The 16127-nt window shown below is 41.0% G+C and overlaps 5 protein-coding genes across 5 annotated transcripts; 3 read left to right on the forward strand and 2 right to left on the reverse strand.

Annotated features, from left to right (window-relative positions):
* Window positions 1-44: 44 nt before the first annotated feature.
* MONOS_804 (putative Serine/threonine-protein phosphatase PP1-gamma catalytic subunit) lies at window positions 45-2383 on the forward strand (the record flags this gene model as incomplete). The annotated part of the gene is made up of 5 exons (XM_067878415.1): window positions 45-201; window positions 279-443; window positions 499-713; window positions 781-846; window positions 928-2383. 5 exons carry the CDS (start codon window positions 45-47, stop codon window positions 2167-2169), a joined length of 1845 nt encoding a protein of 614 aa, XP_067727129.1. The 3' UTR covers window positions 2170-2383.
* Window positions 2301-8162, reverse strand: MONOS_803 (Homotypic fusion and vacuole protein sorting (HOPS) complex component Vps41A; the record flags this gene model as incomplete). The annotated part of the gene is made up of 2 exons (XM_067878404.1): window positions 2301-6372; window positions 6500-8162. 2 exons carry the CDS (start codon window positions 8160-8162, stop codon window positions 2753-2755), a joined length of 5283 nt encoding a protein of 1760 aa, XP_067727130.1. The 3' UTR covers window positions 2301-2752.
* Window positions 8163-8258: 96 nt separating this feature from the next.
* Window positions 8259-9377, forward strand: MONOS_802 (putative V-type proton ATPase subunit E). The gene is made up of 4 exons (XM_067878393.1): window positions 8259-8476; window positions 8530-8725; window positions 8787-8947; window positions 9010-9377. Exons 1-4 carry the CDS (start codon window positions 8277-8279, stop codon window positions 9152-9154), a joined length of 702 nt encoding a protein of 233 aa, XP_067727131.1. The 5' UTR covers window positions 8259-8276; the 3' UTR covers window positions 9155-9377.
* MONOS_801 (uncharacterized protein) lies at window positions 9370-12144 on the reverse strand. The gene is made up of 4 exons (XM_067878382.1): window positions 11721-12144; window positions 11041-11589; window positions 10357-10779; window positions 9370-10220 (listed from the first exon to the last, which is right to left on the reverse strand). The coding sequence occupies exons 1-4, from the start codon at window positions 12058-12060 to the stop codon at window positions 9583-9585; spliced, it is 1950 nt and encodes a 649-aa protein (XP_067727132.1). The 5' UTR covers window positions 12061-12144; the 3' UTR covers window positions 9370-9582.
* Window positions 12145-13252: 1108 nt separating this feature from the next.
* MONOS_800 (uncharacterized protein) lies at window positions 13253-15863 on the forward strand (the record flags this gene model as incomplete). Its single annotated transcript, XM_067878371.1, has 3 exons — window positions 13253-13338; window positions 13387-13485; window positions 13541-15863. 3 exons carry the CDS (start codon window positions 13253-13255, stop codon window positions 15687-15689), a joined length of 2334 nt encoding a protein of 777 aa, XP_067727133.1. The 3' UTR covers window positions 15690-15863.
* Between the last annotated feature and the right edge of the window lie 264 nt (window positions 15864-16127).

Below are 16127 nucleotides of genomic sequence, written 5' to 3' on the forward strand. Positions count from 1 at the left end.
TATAAAGGCTTGATCAAAAATCATCTGATAAAAAACAGCTCCAAATGGCTGCCTCGACTCAGATGCCTATTGGAGTACCTACAGAATATCTACTTGATGTTCCTTCGAGCATTAACGTGGATGTAATTATTGAAAAACTTTTATCCGTCATGGGAAAACATCCAATGCCTCATGTTGATCTTCCTGAATCTGACATCAAGGGTAATTATTTTTTAAAAAACAATATTATCGTAGTTTTATTATATGTATTTTTTTTTCTTTCGTATTTTGTCTCTAAGGTCTTATTTGCTTGGCAAAAAAGATAATACTTTCTCAAGACATCCTTCTTGAACTCGTTGCACCTCTAAAAATTTGTGGTGATATCCATGGGCAATATGAAGATCTGCTTCGACTTTTTGAATACGGAGGCTTTCCTCCTGTTTCTAATTATCTTTTTCTTGGGGGTATAGTAAATCATTTATTAAAACGATTATACTAAATCTTTGAAATGTTATACAGATTATGTTGACCGTGGATCTCATTCAATAGAGGTTATCTGCTTGTTATTTGCGTTCAAAGTGAAATATCCAGAGAGCATTTTCCTTTTACGTGGGAATCATGAATGTGCAGTCATAAATAGGTTATATGGCTTTTACAATGAATGTACAACAAGATACTGCACTGCCCTTTGGATGTTATTTGCTGATTGTTTTAATTGCCTTCCTTTATGCGCTGTATGAAAAATTTTTTTTACATAAGATTTCTTGGTTTTTTTGATTTATAATTCATAAATTTGTGAAGATAATAAATGACAAAATATTCTGCACTCATGGTGGGCTTTCGCCTCATCTCACTTCACTATCACAGGTACATTTCGTTTTTTTGAAAATTTTCGAAATTATTTTTTTTCAATGAAATTTCTATTTTTTTATACACCAATAATCTTAGATCACGAGAATAGCTCGTCCGACGGATATTCCTGATTCCGGGCTTCTATGCGATCTTGTCTGGGCGGATCCAAATCCCGAGATGACATACGAATCGCTGCAGAAGCGGACGAAGAGCAGCAAAGACAAGCTTTCCTTTTTCGACAGTGGCAGCTTGGATGGAATGGACTTCGACAGCGACGATACAGTTTATCCATCGCCTTTCGAGTCATCCGACTCGAAACAATCAAAGAAGGACGGGAAATCCACTGGACGCACGAAAACTCAACAGAAGAAAGAGAAAGAGAAAGAAAGAGAGAAACCTGAGCTTGTTCCGTGGGTGCCGTCTGATCGAGGTGTGTCAAAGCTGTTCAGCGAGGAAGTGCTGGAGAACTTCCTCACGCGCTTCGACTTCGACCTGTTTGTGCGGGCGCACCAAGTCGTCGTGGACGGCTATGAGTTCTTTGGGAAGCGGCGGCTGGTGACGATCTTCTCAGCCCCCAATTACTGTGGCGAGATCAGAAACAGCGGCGCCATGATGAATGTGGACGAGAGCCTCGTGTGCTCCTTCCAGATCCTGAAGCCTTATGACGACCTGGAGAAGTGGAGGGAGGAGCAGGAGAGAGAAAGAGAAAGAGAGAGGGAGAGAGAAAGAGAAAGAGAAAGAGAAAGAGAGAAAGCTAAGAAGTCACAGGCAGATGCAGGGCAGGCTGCTCCGCGCTTGTCTGTCCCTTCATTTTCTGCGCCTTCACTTGCTGCTCTTCCAGCCGCAAAGGGCACAGCACCTTATCCCTCTCCCCCCTTCGCCTTCTCTTCTGCCTCTCCTCCGCTCTCCCGGCGCGTGACGTCTGTGCTTCCGTCGTCCATCTCGTCGCTTCCGCCATCTTTTCCTTCGCTCGCCACCATCCTTCGCAACCCTTCTCTGGCTGAGCAGCTGCCTCTTCCAGACACACAGGTCATGTCACACAGACGCAGCGTACTCGATCAGATTGGATTGTCCCCGCGTTCTGCTTCTTCTTCTTCTTCTGCTACCGCCCTTTCTTCTTCTTCTTCTTCCCCCTCCTCATCATTATCCTCTTCCTCTTCTCATTCTCAAAAGTCCAACACCCAGACATCTTCACAGAAGCAGCAACAACAACTTCAACAGAGCATCACATCACAGACAAGCCAGCGAGGAGGCACGTTGGGCGGACTCCATCTGCACTCAACAGCCAAATCTACTCTTCCACTTCAGTCAAAAAACCCCTTTTTGCACCTGCTGTGAAGGAAAGACAGCAAAGCGTCATGCGAGTTAGTTCTGTTCCATTCTATTTTTATTCTCCTTTCCTCTCTCCTCTCCTCTCTTCTCTTCTCTTCAAATTTGCCTCAAAAAAAATTTTTTTTGTGTTTTTCTGATAAATTTTTTTTTAAAAGGATTGTTTTTCATTTCATTACATTTCACATAAAGGAATTTGGAAGTGATACTCTCGTCCAAAATTAAAATAAAAAGGAAAAGAAATCAAAAAGGAAAGCAAAGAAAAACAAAAGATTTTAAAAAATTGTTTAAAAAAAAACAGTTCCAATGCCACAATGCACTTTCTCAAGAATTATGAAATAAAAAATAAAAGAGAAGGAAGAAAGCAGGAAGGATTGCTGATTGACACACAAACAGAAAAAAACTGCAAAAGTATAAAAACGCTTAGAAAATTTAAAAAAAAATCAGAACATGCAATGCAGAATAAAGAGAGCTCCATTGTTGTACGAATGACAAAGGGTATTTGTATTATGTCTTTGGATTCATTGTCATTTTATTCATCATCATCTTTTTTGTCATTTTTTAGTTATCTTTATCATCTTCGTCTTCATCTTCATCTCCTGCACTTCAAGCACACCCGAGGCATCTGCACTACTTTTGCATTCTTCTTTGATTTATCCAATGAAGATTGATAATCTTCCACATCGTCCATTCCATACAGGCTCCTCTCTTCCATCTTCTGCACAAAACACGACTCGTGACAGCCATGGCCACACAAGAAGATGATGAGCTTGTCCTGAGGGGAAGAAGGCGAAGAGGATGGCGAAGGAAAGAGAGAAGAAGAAGAAGAAGAAGAAGAAGAAGAAGAGGAAGGAGAAGAAGAAGATGATGTGAAAGAAGGAGAATCAGAAGAAGAAGAAGAAGCAGAATTGATAGGAGTTTGAACAGAAGAAGAAGAAGCAGAGGTAGAAGAAGAATCAGAAGCAGAAGAAGATCCAAAAGCACCAATCTGTTCCAGCCATCCATTCACACACCCAACCTCCACCGACGCGTCCTCTCTTGTTATCCTTTCCCCACACACTCCACACACATTCCCTTCTCTCACCCTCACCGCCCTCCTCTTCCCCCTCACCAGTGCCTTCATCGCACTGATGTTGTCCAGCTGTGTCGCTGCTGCCGACGCCTGCAGGACCGACCTGTGCAGCCGCGTCTCATTCAGAATGCGGAGGATGGCTGGCTTCAGCCCCACAATCACCCTCCGCGGAGGGATCTTCTTCACAAACAGCTGCGGGTCAATGGCTGTCCCAAGCTCTGTGATGATGTCTGTGGCGAGCGTATGCTTGCACCCCATACGCGCCAGGCGAGGCAGAAGCGACGTGTCCAGCCCCAGCACGATGAGGTGGTTTGCCCCCACACTCTCTCCTCTCCCGTCGTCGCACAACTGCGCTGCCTGGCGGATGTCCCTCAGCCACAGCACAAGAGTGTCTATTGCGCGTGTTAGCATCTTCAGCCGCAGCTGCAGATGGGCAAAACCCACGTAGAATCTTCTCTCTTCGCATAGCTTCAATGCTCTACTCACATTGAACGAGGAAGACATCTGCAGAAAGGGGAGCAACGCAGACGGGAGGTAGTCAGCATACAAGGCGATCATCTGGTCGCTCAGGCTTTTGCAGCGCTGGGAGTCAGAGAGGAGGACACGATGGAGGAAGCGGATGGCGCGGTGCGGGTGAGAGGGCATCAGGGCATTGAACACGTCTGACACCTCAAAGGCGACGGTGGTGGTGAAGATGGGGAGGGAGGAGGAGGAGGAGGAAGAGGAAGAAGAAGAAGAAGATGATGATGATGAAGGATCAAGTGATAATGTATTTGGAGATGAATTGCCTTCAGATGATGCAGACGCAGATTGAGAAGAAGCAGAAGCAGAAGAAGAAGAATTAGCAACACTCGACTTCCTCTGCAGATGAAATGTGGTCACTGACGAGTCCACAAGCAGCTCCAGCGTGCGTCTTTCAGACAGCTCCCAAAGCTGATTCAGATTCTTCTTCTGCAGAATGACAGGCACCAGCTGATCTAAATGCCCCTTGGCAAAGCGGAATATTCCCTTGTCGCCTCTCTCCAGGCGGATGAGGAAGACTTCTTTGAACTGGGCGAGGGAGGAGTGGAGGTAAAGGCGGGTGTTGGTGGTGGAAGAGAGGAAAGAGAGGACGGTGTGGAAGAGGCAGGCAAGCAGCTGCACGAAGACTGAAGGAGAAGAAAGAAAGTGCTCAATGGCATCGACAAGAGAGGAGAAGGTGCTGAGCGATTGAAGAGAGGAAGAGGAGGAAGAAGAAGAGGGAGTAGAGGGAGAAGAGGAAGGGGAGGATGATGATGTGGAAATTGAAGAGTCTTTAGTTAATTCAGTATTATTTGTATCTTTCTTTTCTTCCTCTTCTTTTTCCTCCTTCAAAACAGAAGGAACTTCTTCTGCTTCTCCATCAACAGTCGAAGCATCCTTCTTTTCCTTCTCCTTCTTCTCTTTCTCCTTCTCCTTCTCCTTCTCTTCCTCTCTCTCCTTCCCTCTCCTCTCCAACTCCTTCCTCACCTTCTCCTCCTCCTCCTTCCTCTCCTCCTCTCCCTCCGGCAGCCCCACACACAGCGCCACCAGATGCCTAAACGCTGCGATGGCCTCGTTGCATTGCAGTAGCTGTAACCTCACTGCTTCTGCCTCTGCACACAAAAGAGACAGGATTTGCTGTCTTGCCTGATACTCCCTCCGCATCAGCTCAGCCATTGCACAGTCATAATACGAGGCATACATTGCTGCTTGCATGCTGTCTTCTATTTCAACATCATCGTCTTCATCATCGTCATCATTATCTTCTTCTTCCTCCTCCTCTTCTCCTCTTCCTTCATTAAAATCAATATTAGCATTTACATTCACATTGTGTCCTTCTTCTCTTTCTTTATTTTCCTTTTCTTCTCCATTGTTGCTGTGAAATGTGCTTCCATTGTTAAAACTGCCTGTTCTTCCTTCACTTGAAGAAGCTATTAAATTCCCACTGGCATTTTCAACAGAGGTACTTGAATAAGAGTATTCAAATGAACCTGAAGGAGAAGAAGAGGAAGAGGAGGAGGAAGAAGAAGAAGAGGAGGAGGAGGAATAAGATGAAGTGAAAGGAGAAGAATTAGTTCTGAACATATTTGAAGCAGAAGCAGCAGCAGAAGAAGAAGAAGAAGAAAAGTTAGATGAATTCTGAATGAAAGCAGCGACAAGAGAAGAAGAAGGGAAAGAAGATAAAAGAGGATGGTGTTTGTCTTTGATGGCATACGATGAATATGACTTGAGGAAAGACAAAGGAAGACGGAAAGAGTCTTGTTGGAAGGAAGAAGAAGAAGAGGAGGAGGAGGAGGAGGAAGAGGAAGAGGAAGATGAAGATGAAGAGAAAGAAGAAGAAGAAGAGGAGGAGGAGGAGGAAGATGATGAAGTGTATGGAATGCCATTAAAAGCACCTTTTGCGATTTCGTCTCGAATGAACTGGAATTCTTCCTCGCTCAAATCGCCGCAGAACAAAAGAGGAGAACGTTTGGGAACGGAAGAAGAAGAAGAAAGAGAAGAAGAGGGAGAAGAAGAAGAATGTAGTTGTTGTGTGGTTGCTGATGTGGATGATGTTGTTGATGAGCGTGAGATTGAAGAAAGAGAAGAGGAGGAAGAAGAAGAGGAAGAAGAAGATGATGATGATTCTTCCAAAGGCGAAAAAGAAGGCATAATTGATGTTGTCTGAGCAGATGCTTCATCATCAGCAGTTTTCTGTTTATCTTCTCCATTTCCTCTTTCTGCCCCTTCTTCTTCTTCTTCTTCTTCTTCCTTCTCTTTCTTCTCCCCCTTCTCTTCTCCCCCCTCTCCTCCTTCTCCTTCTCCTTCTCCTTCTCCATCGTCCAGCTGCTGTATCTCCTCCAATCTAACAGCCAACATCCTTCTGATCTGCTTCAATTCTTCTTCGATTTCTGCTTTCTTTTCAATCAGTCGCTCACCCACACAGGTTAAGCAGCGCCCAAGGATCATGTGCTGACTGTCAGAACTGAAGGAAGGAGAACGGAGAGAGAGAAGAAGAGAGAGGAAGGAAGAAGAGGAGGAGGAAGAAGAAGAAGAAGAAGAGGAAGAAGAAGAAGAAGAAGTGTTGTTGGAGGATGAAGTGGAATGCGTAAGAGAATAAGAAGAATATTGAAGTGACTGGGAAGATGATTGAATTGCGTCTAAAATGCAAATGAGTTGACAATAAAACAACATATAAAAAAGACATAAACGAAAGAAAAATTTTAAAAAAAGTCCATTTTATTAACAGCAAATGGATTAAAAAAAGAAATCAAAGCAATTTCACACCATTATTACTCAGCCTCATCTCCTTCTTTTCCTTCTCTCTGTTTCTATTGCACTCCGCCAGCGCCTTGATGCTTCTGACCACCAGCGCCTCCACCCCGTCCCTCAGCTGCTCCGCTGCCCCTATCTTCTGCAGCACCTCCTTTGCATCAAACAGCTCTTTGGGTATTCTCTTCACTTCTCTCTCCAACCTCCTCGGCGAATGCGTCAGGAAATATCCCAAAACAGCTGCATACACCTCCCTTTCAAGTGTAGGGTTGTGCAGTGGGATTTCCCCAAGTGCCTCCAGCTGCTCTGCCGCAATCAAATGCCTCACAAGCGACTGATACAGCGGAACATTCTGTTTTATGATGCCACTGTGTGTGTGTGTTGTCGCCAGCTCAATTGCCTGTCTCCATCTCTTGTGCTCAATCGCATGCTCCATCGACCGCGTCACTATCTCCTCTATCGTCACACTCTTCAGCAGCCCTGGCTGCTTCGCCAGCATCCCCATTGCTTCATCCAGTGCCTGTGCAAACTTCCCTTTCTCCATCAGCCACTGTATGTGATCATCTGCATTGATCCTCAGCGCATCCAGCCGTGTCGTCGGCGTCAGCACAGTCAGCCGCAGTGTCCGGTTGTTCTGCGCGTCTTCCACACTTGTCACACCCAGATGATAATCACGTGCACCCCATTGCTCACACCCTTCCATAACTAACTGGTCACATACCTTTTCCGCTGCCAAGAGTGTGTCGAGTGTCACTTTTCCGGCAGTCAGCTCATCCATCTGGATCAGACGCAGCTCCGCGGGGTCAAACGGAGTCTGGGGTGATTCTGGCTCGTACGAACACAGAACAGCAATTGTATTGTTCACAAATGGGACAGCACCACACACAATAAAGTCCAGCTGGTCTATTTGATGGCTCACTGCAGCCAGTCTCCCTTTCTCGTCTGGCGTTTCGAAAATGCGGTAGAAGACTATCCTATTTGCGCATGCAATGAGCACCATGTTCGCTCCGTGCCAAGATAAAGTAAACGGATAGATTTTTGTTAACATCTTTTGCTGAGGTAAAAACAATCCCAATTTAGCAATTATGCATTGTTTTTCTGAATCATAAATTCGAACTCCAACAGAATTTGCCCATGCAACATATCTTCCATTCCATTTTATTACTAAGATTTCTCCTTCCATTGCAGCTATTTCTTTTGGTTTCTTTTTCAATAAGCCTTTTGTGAATAAAAGAAGTTTTTCTTCAGTACCACCAGCTATCAATCCTTTTTTTGAATTAAATTGTGGATGCAATGCAACTGCAAGCATTGGTCGAGGAAGCTGATACTTGGCAACTGCTGCTTCTTCAGCATGATGAAGAACAACAACTTGTCCATCATGAGTTGCAACTGCAACAAACAAATCATCAGAAATAGAAATATCATTAATCTGTCCAGAACTCACTTTTGCTTGCTTTGCGATGACGTTTTGACGATTTATCCAATAGATGTAGCCATCAGACGTCCCAATAACAGAGAAACGAGGATTTAATGCAATTGCAGTTGCCTTTGCCTGCTGTCTCGTAATAAAATCTAAAGGAATAAAGTTATATTTCAGCAAAGGTTCAATATCCTCCGAAGCATCTTTTGTTTCGTTTGGAGGAGCTTTTTCAGATTCCATTGCCAAAGTTATGGTCATGAGAAAAGATATTCGGAGAATAAAAGTTCATAATTCATTATTCATAATATTGATAAAATTTTCCATTTTTGAAAAACTTTTCGTTTCTCACCCATTAAGAATAGCTCGAGAAAAATGGATCCAAAAGTTCAGAAATCTATTGACCAGATGAAAAGCTTCATTATCCAAGAAGCTAATGAGAAAGCAGAGGAAATTACTGCCAATGCAGAGGAAGATTATTACACAGAAAAGAATTCATTACTTGAATCAGAAAAAGAAAGAATCAGGAAAGAATATGCACGTAAACAGTCCCAGATCTCTGTTAAGAGGAGAATGTTTGTCACTTTCAAATGACTAAATATTTTAACAGTAATTTTTGTATATTTAGTGAAATTTCAAATCGAACAAATACGATTTTGCTCGATATTCAAAAACAACGAAACGAAATGCTCGAATCATTGTTGGAAAAGGCTAAACTTAGTTCTGCAGAACAATCCAAAAACACCGACAAATACAAGCGTCTTCTTGTGAATCTCATTTCACAGGGACTCACTGAACTTCTTGAAGCACATGTTTCAATTTTGGTTTGAAGTCTTCAGCTTGAAGTTTTATATTAAGTGGATATAAAAATCTTTTATTTTTAAGTGCCGCAAAGAAGATATCGCACTTGTTAAAGAATCAATTCCAGAAGCAATTAAAAAAGCGGAAGAATCAATCGCTCCAAAGAAAATGGAATTTCACGTAATTGTTGATGAAAGCGAATCACTGCCCTCAGGGCCAGATCAATCAAAAAGCAGTCAGTTCTGGTGTGTTCACTTTTAAACATTCATTTTTTCCCCTTTGAATAAATACATTTTCAATATTGTAGTGCGGGAGGTGTGATTTTAACATGCCACGATGGACGAATCAGACTTAATAATACACTGGAAGCTCGACTGAAGATTGCCTATGAAAACCTTCTTCCAAAAATGAAAGGAATTCTTTTCCCCGACAAATTGCAGAATGTTTTCTAAACTCGTTTGTGTTGAAAATGCTTCATATCACCGGGTGAATAAGTTTGAGAATGAATATCAAAATAATGAAAATTACAAGTACTTTGACTTCAAACATTTAACATTTAACAATAACTCATTAGTCTTTGTAGAAATATTAGAATATTTTCACAGCCATTCAACATCTTTGTCTGCTTTTCATTTCGCATCTCTCTATCTTAAAAATGAATAAACCTGAAAGTTTGTTTTCATGTTTAATTTTCTACATTTAAAGAATTTGGAAAAGTTTAAAAAACTTTTCTTTGAAAAAATAAAATAAAAAATTATAATAAGCCTTATATAAATCGCAACAAGCCGAAGAGAAAATTAGATTTAGATAAATTCTAAAGAAATTTCTAACATTCACATTGTCAATAATCCGAACCATTTCCGTCTCCACTTTTAAAAAATTATCTCTTGAATTTATAGTGATAAGTAAGTATAGCTGTCGACACTTCCTCTTCCTTGTTGAATGGAATGATCCATTTAAATGACCTGCCTTGCTTCTCAATCACCGGCTTCGCAGACGGCTTAAACTCCAGCGCCTCTCCCCAAAACGGCAGGGTGTCTTCTATTTCGAGCGATGGCACAAAGCCAATCTGTTCATTCACAAACTGTGTGCACTGGATAATCACATCACCTTCAGCTGTGTTGTTGCTGTTGAATGGTGTGCGTGACTCTGTCCATTTGCATGCTGCCAGCAGCGCAGACGGGCCAAGCGACACTTCAAACGAACGATTCACCACAACATCCCTTTCGAGCGACGTGGTGAGCAGAAGAGATGGATTGGGCTGATCGGCAAGCTCGTCTTCACTCTGCACTGAGTCATGTGTGTCTTCTGGTTCTGCTTTCTCATACAGAATGAGTGGATCGCTGTCTTTTGCACCAGAATTCTGTGTTTTGACTATGCGGAATGTTGATGTTGCCTCCTTTTGCTGCTTTTCACTCCCATTTGCTTCGGAAGAAGATGAGGAAACCGAGTCGCGGTAGACTTCCACTCTTCCTGATGGCAGAGGCACCAATCCAAGTGCATTGGCTATTGTGTTCTCTGTTTGAATACAATTCCACATCATTATCAAACAAAGAGTTAGGAATAATTAAAAAAAAAAAAAAAAAAAAAACACAGAGAAAGAAAGCAATTAGTACATAAAAAATTATTTCTTCATTATTAAAAATTAGCACACTTATTCGAAGTATCAACGCCGGGTGTGCCACGTTCTCGTCTGACTCAGAAACACCCGAATGATGTTCTGAAGCTGTGAACCTGAGCACCCTCTCAACCGCTGACGGATGCCGCGCCTTCTTCGGCAGCTGGGCCATCACAGTGAAAAGGGACGTGCCGCTGAGTGGGAGTGTGTGTGTGCTGCTGCCAGACAGAGGAGCAAAGCTCACTCGATCTCCCTCAAGCGATGCATCAATGCTGGCTCCTCCACCTTCGCCTGTGGCGCTGTCGAAGGATGCTGCTTCAGGCTCAGCCATCGCATCGTTTGAAAAATACATCGCCTTCTGCCTCGGGGAAGGTACTGAAGCTGTGCGGTAGAGGCGGTGTGAGATGTGGTGGCCTGGGGTGTCGAGACCAGACTCGCCTGTCATGAAGCGGAGTGTTTCTGTGAAACAGCACAAATGACAAAGATAGAAAAAGAAAAGAAAAGAAAATTATCAGTGAAAATTATTAAAAAAAAGGATGGAAAATGCACTTGAACAAGAAAGAGAATAATTAAATGACAATATAAAACACGCATCTTTAAAAAAACATTTCTTTTTCAACTGTCTTTTTATCTTTTCACTCTTTATTCCTTTATCTTCACTCCTCCTCCTCCTCCTCCTCCTCCTCCTCCTCCTCCTCCTCCTCCTCCTCCTCCTCATACTTGGCTGTATTGTTCTGTTGCGATGAGCACATCGTGCATCATCCACTTCAGTCACAGCCACTGAGAACATCTCAAGTGACGCCTTGTTCAGCGACTCGTCCAGAAGAAGACGATATTTCGGCTGCCATTCCATTCCATTGATGGTGTAGTGGAGTGTCACATGGCATTTTTCATTATTTATCTTTTCTGTTTTTTCTGATTTTTCTGACTTTTCTTCTTCTTGTTCCTCATCAACGTCTTTCTTCTTCTCTTTCTCCTTCATTTGTGGAAGCTCTTTTCCAAATATCTTCCTTTTCTCGTCTTTCACTGGCCTTTTATTTTCTATTTTCTGATTGATGATTTCACTTACAATATCTTGCTGTTTTTGGCAACTATATGTGATATTTGCAATATACTCTGCTGAGCATGGAACCTGACGATTTGTCTTCCTTTGAGACTGAACGAGAATAGAAGTTGGTCTTTCCAAGAGAAGCACAGATTCTTCATCGGGCGTGTGTATACGTACGTTTTGGTGTCTATCAATGCATACCCGACCTTTGATTTTGTGCCCTGATAAAGATTTGGGAATCACGTAAATGAAAATCGATAAGCACGTAAAGTAGTTTTTTAAAAAACAGTTTAAGTTTTAAGTTAAATGATAAGATTTGAAAATAAATCATTAATTTAGAGAAGTTATAAACCGTGCTTTTCATGAATAACAACGTCTTGTCCAATGAGGGAATTTAATGTGTTTGTATCAAATATTCTATTACTATATTCAGAATGACGTATTTGGTAATCAAGCAAAGCAAATTCTTTATCATTTGGAGCATCAAAGAATAAAGATGATTCATCACTTGGGCGGAAAGGAAGTTGTACATATGCAACTTTTTCATTATTATATGTTGATGGTAGAGATAAATGACATGAAACAACAGCACCGCTTCTGTACAATGATAGATCAAAAGAGTCGCACGCAAGCTGACTCAACGATATACGAAACAAGGATGTAATAAGAAATGCAATAAATGCAGGTGTCATGAATTTATGGCTAGAAAATTCTCTCCGAACTACAAATAATATACAACAACTGTAGTTGAAAGCTCAATAGATAAATATTTGCATGTCGAGATCAAACAATAATATTTCTTAAGGGTGCTGTAATAATAAATCTTGATCGCTATCATTCGAAATATTTAATGAATCATCAATATTGTTGCCGTTATTGGAAGTAAATGTCTTGATTTCTGCAAATTCGTTTACTGAAAATGGAATATTTCCATATTGTTTAATCCAATAAAAAGGGTCTTTGGGTAAATCAATTGGAATTGGTAAAAACCATTTCCAAACGCTGCTACCAAGAAATGATTTTAGATTTTTCATTACGCTTCCAAGATCATATAAGTGCTTTTCAGTTCCATTTTTTGATAAAACAGGATCCAGATATCGTTCAGGAGACAGTCCTTCAATCGTTGTTTTGTTGTACACGAACTTCTCAAAATGTTCTGGTATCATCCCCACCGTTATAAATACGAAAAATATCGAATAAAATATTGAAAAGGTAACAAATGCAATTTCAGTAATCGCAACTGAACGTTCAAAATGAGGAAGAATAGTTAAATTAAGAGTTTGAGCATAAGAAATAATCCAATAAAAATCATATATTAGTGTTAAGCATCCAATCAAAAAGGTATAGACAAGGAAAAGCCAAAAAGATTTGTGAGTACGAAGTCCAATGCATTTTCCAAACCAAGGACAATGATGATCCATGCGGAGAACGCAACGATTACATTTTGAGCAATGATGCGATCTATGAACTTTGACACATTTGCATTTTACACATATTCGTTGAGGAGGAAGATTCATCATATTGAGTTCTGAGATGTGCCAGCCAAGTGGAATATAGCCAGGATCCATGCATAATGTCATAAAAAAAGATACATTCATGAGGATAAAAGGAATGATGTAAATAAGCATGTTGACGATTCCAGCAACAGAAAATCCCAGATGGTGGCAAAAAACAACACCAAAAATTGTTCCAAAATCAAGATACATAAAAAAAATGCAGATTGCCGGAATAATGTTCATGTATTTGAAAGAATTAAAATATGCTTATTGTTCACGAATAAAAGGAGTATTTTCAAAAAAGGAGAAGAATTCATAAATATATTAAGGTGTGGATCAATACTTTTTCAAATAAAAGTTTAAATTTTTCTTTTGTTCGGGAAAAGAGATGAGCTTTGCACGAACAAAAAGAGTTACCTTTTTTCCTGATCCAAATCAAAAGGAGCAAATTTATGAGATTACAACAAAATCTCCGTTTGTCAAAATCTATTCCTTTAAATTTTTTATTTTACTTATTAACAGAGTATCACGTAATCCAATGACAAGAAAAACAATAAAAAATGCTTCGCAATTACTTCCAAAGAGTTATTATTCTTATCCAGATTATGTAACAAGAAAACGGTTTATTTTTCAAAAAATTGAAATATTGAAAATAATTTGATTTTTTGAACTTTAGCGCATATAAAATGAGAGGAAGAAGTGAACCTGCGTCTCCTCCTTCTCCAGTGCGATTTTTGATGACTTCAACTCTCGAAAGTGAGACAAAGTCTAGCCAAGAGAATGCAATACCTCAAAAATCTTCTTTGTCCCATAAAAATGGTAATACTAAGCAAAAATCTTCGAGTAAAAATGTTGAAGATTCAACAATGAATCCATTAACGCGTTATCGTTCCCCTTCTCAACCTTCTCTTCCAAAAACACATTCACCATCTCCTCCGCTAAAACGAAAAAAGCGTCTCTCAACTCCATCAACTCCTCCGCATTCAAAACGCATCACTGTTTTTCATTCGCCTGAAAGAGACAATGAAGTTTGTAATCTTTCTCTCTACGGAAAAGATCCAAATTCAGAGCACCACATATTGGATGAAGATGAAAGTTCTCAATCATCCATGTCTTCACTATTTTCTTCAACTGATCTCAAAGAACTTAACAATCGTTCCAAATCAAATGAAATTGGAACCAATGATCGAGGTAAAAAGCATGGTGTACAACGTATTTCAGGAGATGAACGTGAAGATGACACTGAAGTCGAGCCATCATCCATGTTGAACTACTCTCAAAAGCGTGTGTATCCGCAAAGAGAAGTTATCTGCGTTGCACATCCGCCTGCAGAACGAATTGACGAGCCTGAAATACAAAGCAAAGCTCGCGATCCTTTGCCTTCGCCCCGTCAGCGTGCCATAAATCAGTCCTTGAGCAAAACATCGTTTTCCATCCCCTCTCCTCAGCATCATTCTCTTCACATCACTTTGTTGTCTCCACCTTCAAAGCGTTCTGCTCCATCAACTCAGACTGCTTCTTTCCATTCCGCTTCAAAGGGACCAAAAGAGGAACAGAAACGGAAGCCTCAGTCTCCAATTTCTTTGTCTTCTTCATTTGCGAATGATCTGACAGATCACGAGAAAGTGGTCAAGTCTGTCAACAGCCCCGATTCAAATATGCATTCACATTCTTCTTCTTCTTCTTCTTCTTCTCATCCAACACCTCACTCACAATCACGAGCACACTCATTTCATTCTCCGTTTGGCCAGTCATACTTCCTCAGCTCAACTTCAACAGCCACTTCAGCCACAGAAACGCCTGCTCCGGAGACGAAAATTGGGACTGCTGCAACAGATCACAAAAGGATGTCAGCATCAATGCATCTTTCAGACATTATGACTCCTCCTGCGTTTCATTATCCAACTCCATTATCACATGAAGAACACGAAGAAGAGCAGCATTCAGCACACAAGCACAATCGCAAAGATGGCCACCACATTCGTCGCAGTCACCGTCACAACCGCCATCGTCATCATCGTCGATCGAGCCATTCTACTCATAAGTCAAAACATCATCATCACAACCACCACCACCATCACCGCACTCCAAAAAGAAATATTGATGGTAAACGTTTGCATCATCGTCGATCTCCTTCAGAATCTTCGTATTTCTCAACATCTTCATCAGCATCGATGTCTTTTCACCACTCGTCTCCGAGCTCACATTCAGATTGCTCAATTTCTGACTCCTCTTTCTCTTCTTCATATTCACCTTCGCATTACTCTTCGTCATCATCACTTCGCAGACGAAGCAGCTCACAACACCATGGAAGGGCAAGAGAAGGAAGAGAAAGAAAAGCCTCAAGTCGAAGCCGCGCACAAAGCAGAAAGAGAGCAGGAGAATCGCTATCAGGGCTTACACACATTCCTGGTGCATCGGTGTCTGGAAGAAGGCAGAGTGATTTATGGTCTTCTCGATTCAGCAGAGCACAGCAGAGGAAATCCTTTAGTGGAAGAAGAAAACAAGAGGAAAGTGATATCAGGCCATCATCTGCTCCACCAGTGAAAGATGTTGCAAAGACAGAGCGGCAGCGATTGGAGGAGAAGAGAAAAGCGAAAGAAGAAAAAATCAAACGGTTTTCACAAATCCAAATGATGAAGTTGGACGAGACTGGAACGAAGCTGACGACGGCAGCTGACAGAAGGCGGATGAAGGAGTCTACTCGTAGTATTGAACTGCCAAGAAGCAGAGGAGTGGCATTGCAGAAGAAGACAACACCAGAAATGTCTTCGTCTTTCTTTGCAAGGCTCAACAGCGCGAAACAGTCTCATGCTGATTTATAGAGAGAACGAATTTTAAAGTTGATTTAAAAAAAAAAGGAGGAAAAAGAAATTTTCTGTTAAATTAAAGTGTTTATAAGATGGAGAATTTTATTTTATGATTTGCATTTCATTTTTCTTTTAGTTGTTTAACTGTTGTATGTCGAATATAACAAAGTGATAACATAATTGAATAAATGTTTTTCATTTGTTCGTTACTCTACTTATTGTTGAAAAATCTCAAACAAAAAAACTTAAAAAAAAAAAATAATCAGCAATTGCAGAAAAGAAGTTGGAATTGAAATGCATTTGAAATGAATCAAAGAAAAATGACAATAAATTAAACCAATTCTAGTAATTCTCTGTTAAACAGCTTATAAAGGCAATGGTTATCGCCAATGCATTGCAAATGGTATAATAGACAGTAATCAACTGCTCAACGTAGCAAGCTCAGCACAAAAA

The sequence above is a fragment of the Monocercomonoides exilis genome, assembly GCF_001643675.1.
Source record: "Monocercomonoides exilis strain PA203 chromosome Unknown scaffold23-1346700, whole genome shotgun sequence".
Taxonomy (NCBI): domain Eukaryota; phylum Preaxostyla; order Oxymonadida; family Polymastigidae; genus Monocercomonoides; species Monocercomonoides exilis.

Coding starts and splice junctions, on each gene's coding strand:
- MONOS_802 (XM_067878393.1), top strand. CDS start 8,277: ATGGATCCAAAAGTTCAGAAATCTATTGACCAGATGAAAAGCTTCATT. Junction 8,477..8,529: donor ATCTCTGTTAAGAGGAGAAT/GTTTGTCACTTT, acceptor TTGTATATTTAG/TGAAATTTCAAATCGAACAA. Junction 8,948..9,009: donor TCAAAAAGCAGTCAGTTCTG/GTGTGTTCACTT, acceptor TCAATATTGTAG/TGCGGGAGGTGTGATTTTAA.
- MONOS_801 (XM_067878382.1), bottom strand. CDS start 12,060: ATGACACCTGCATTTATTGCATTTCTTATTACATCCTTGTTTCGTATA. Junction 11,590..11,720: donor TGTTATTCATGAAAAGCACG/GTTTATAACTTC, acceptor AATCTTTATCAG/GGCACAAAATCAAAGGTCGG. Junction 10,780..11,040: donor CAACAGAACAATACAGCCAA/GTATGAGGAGGA, acceptor GCTGTTTCACAG/AAACACTCCGCTTCATGACA.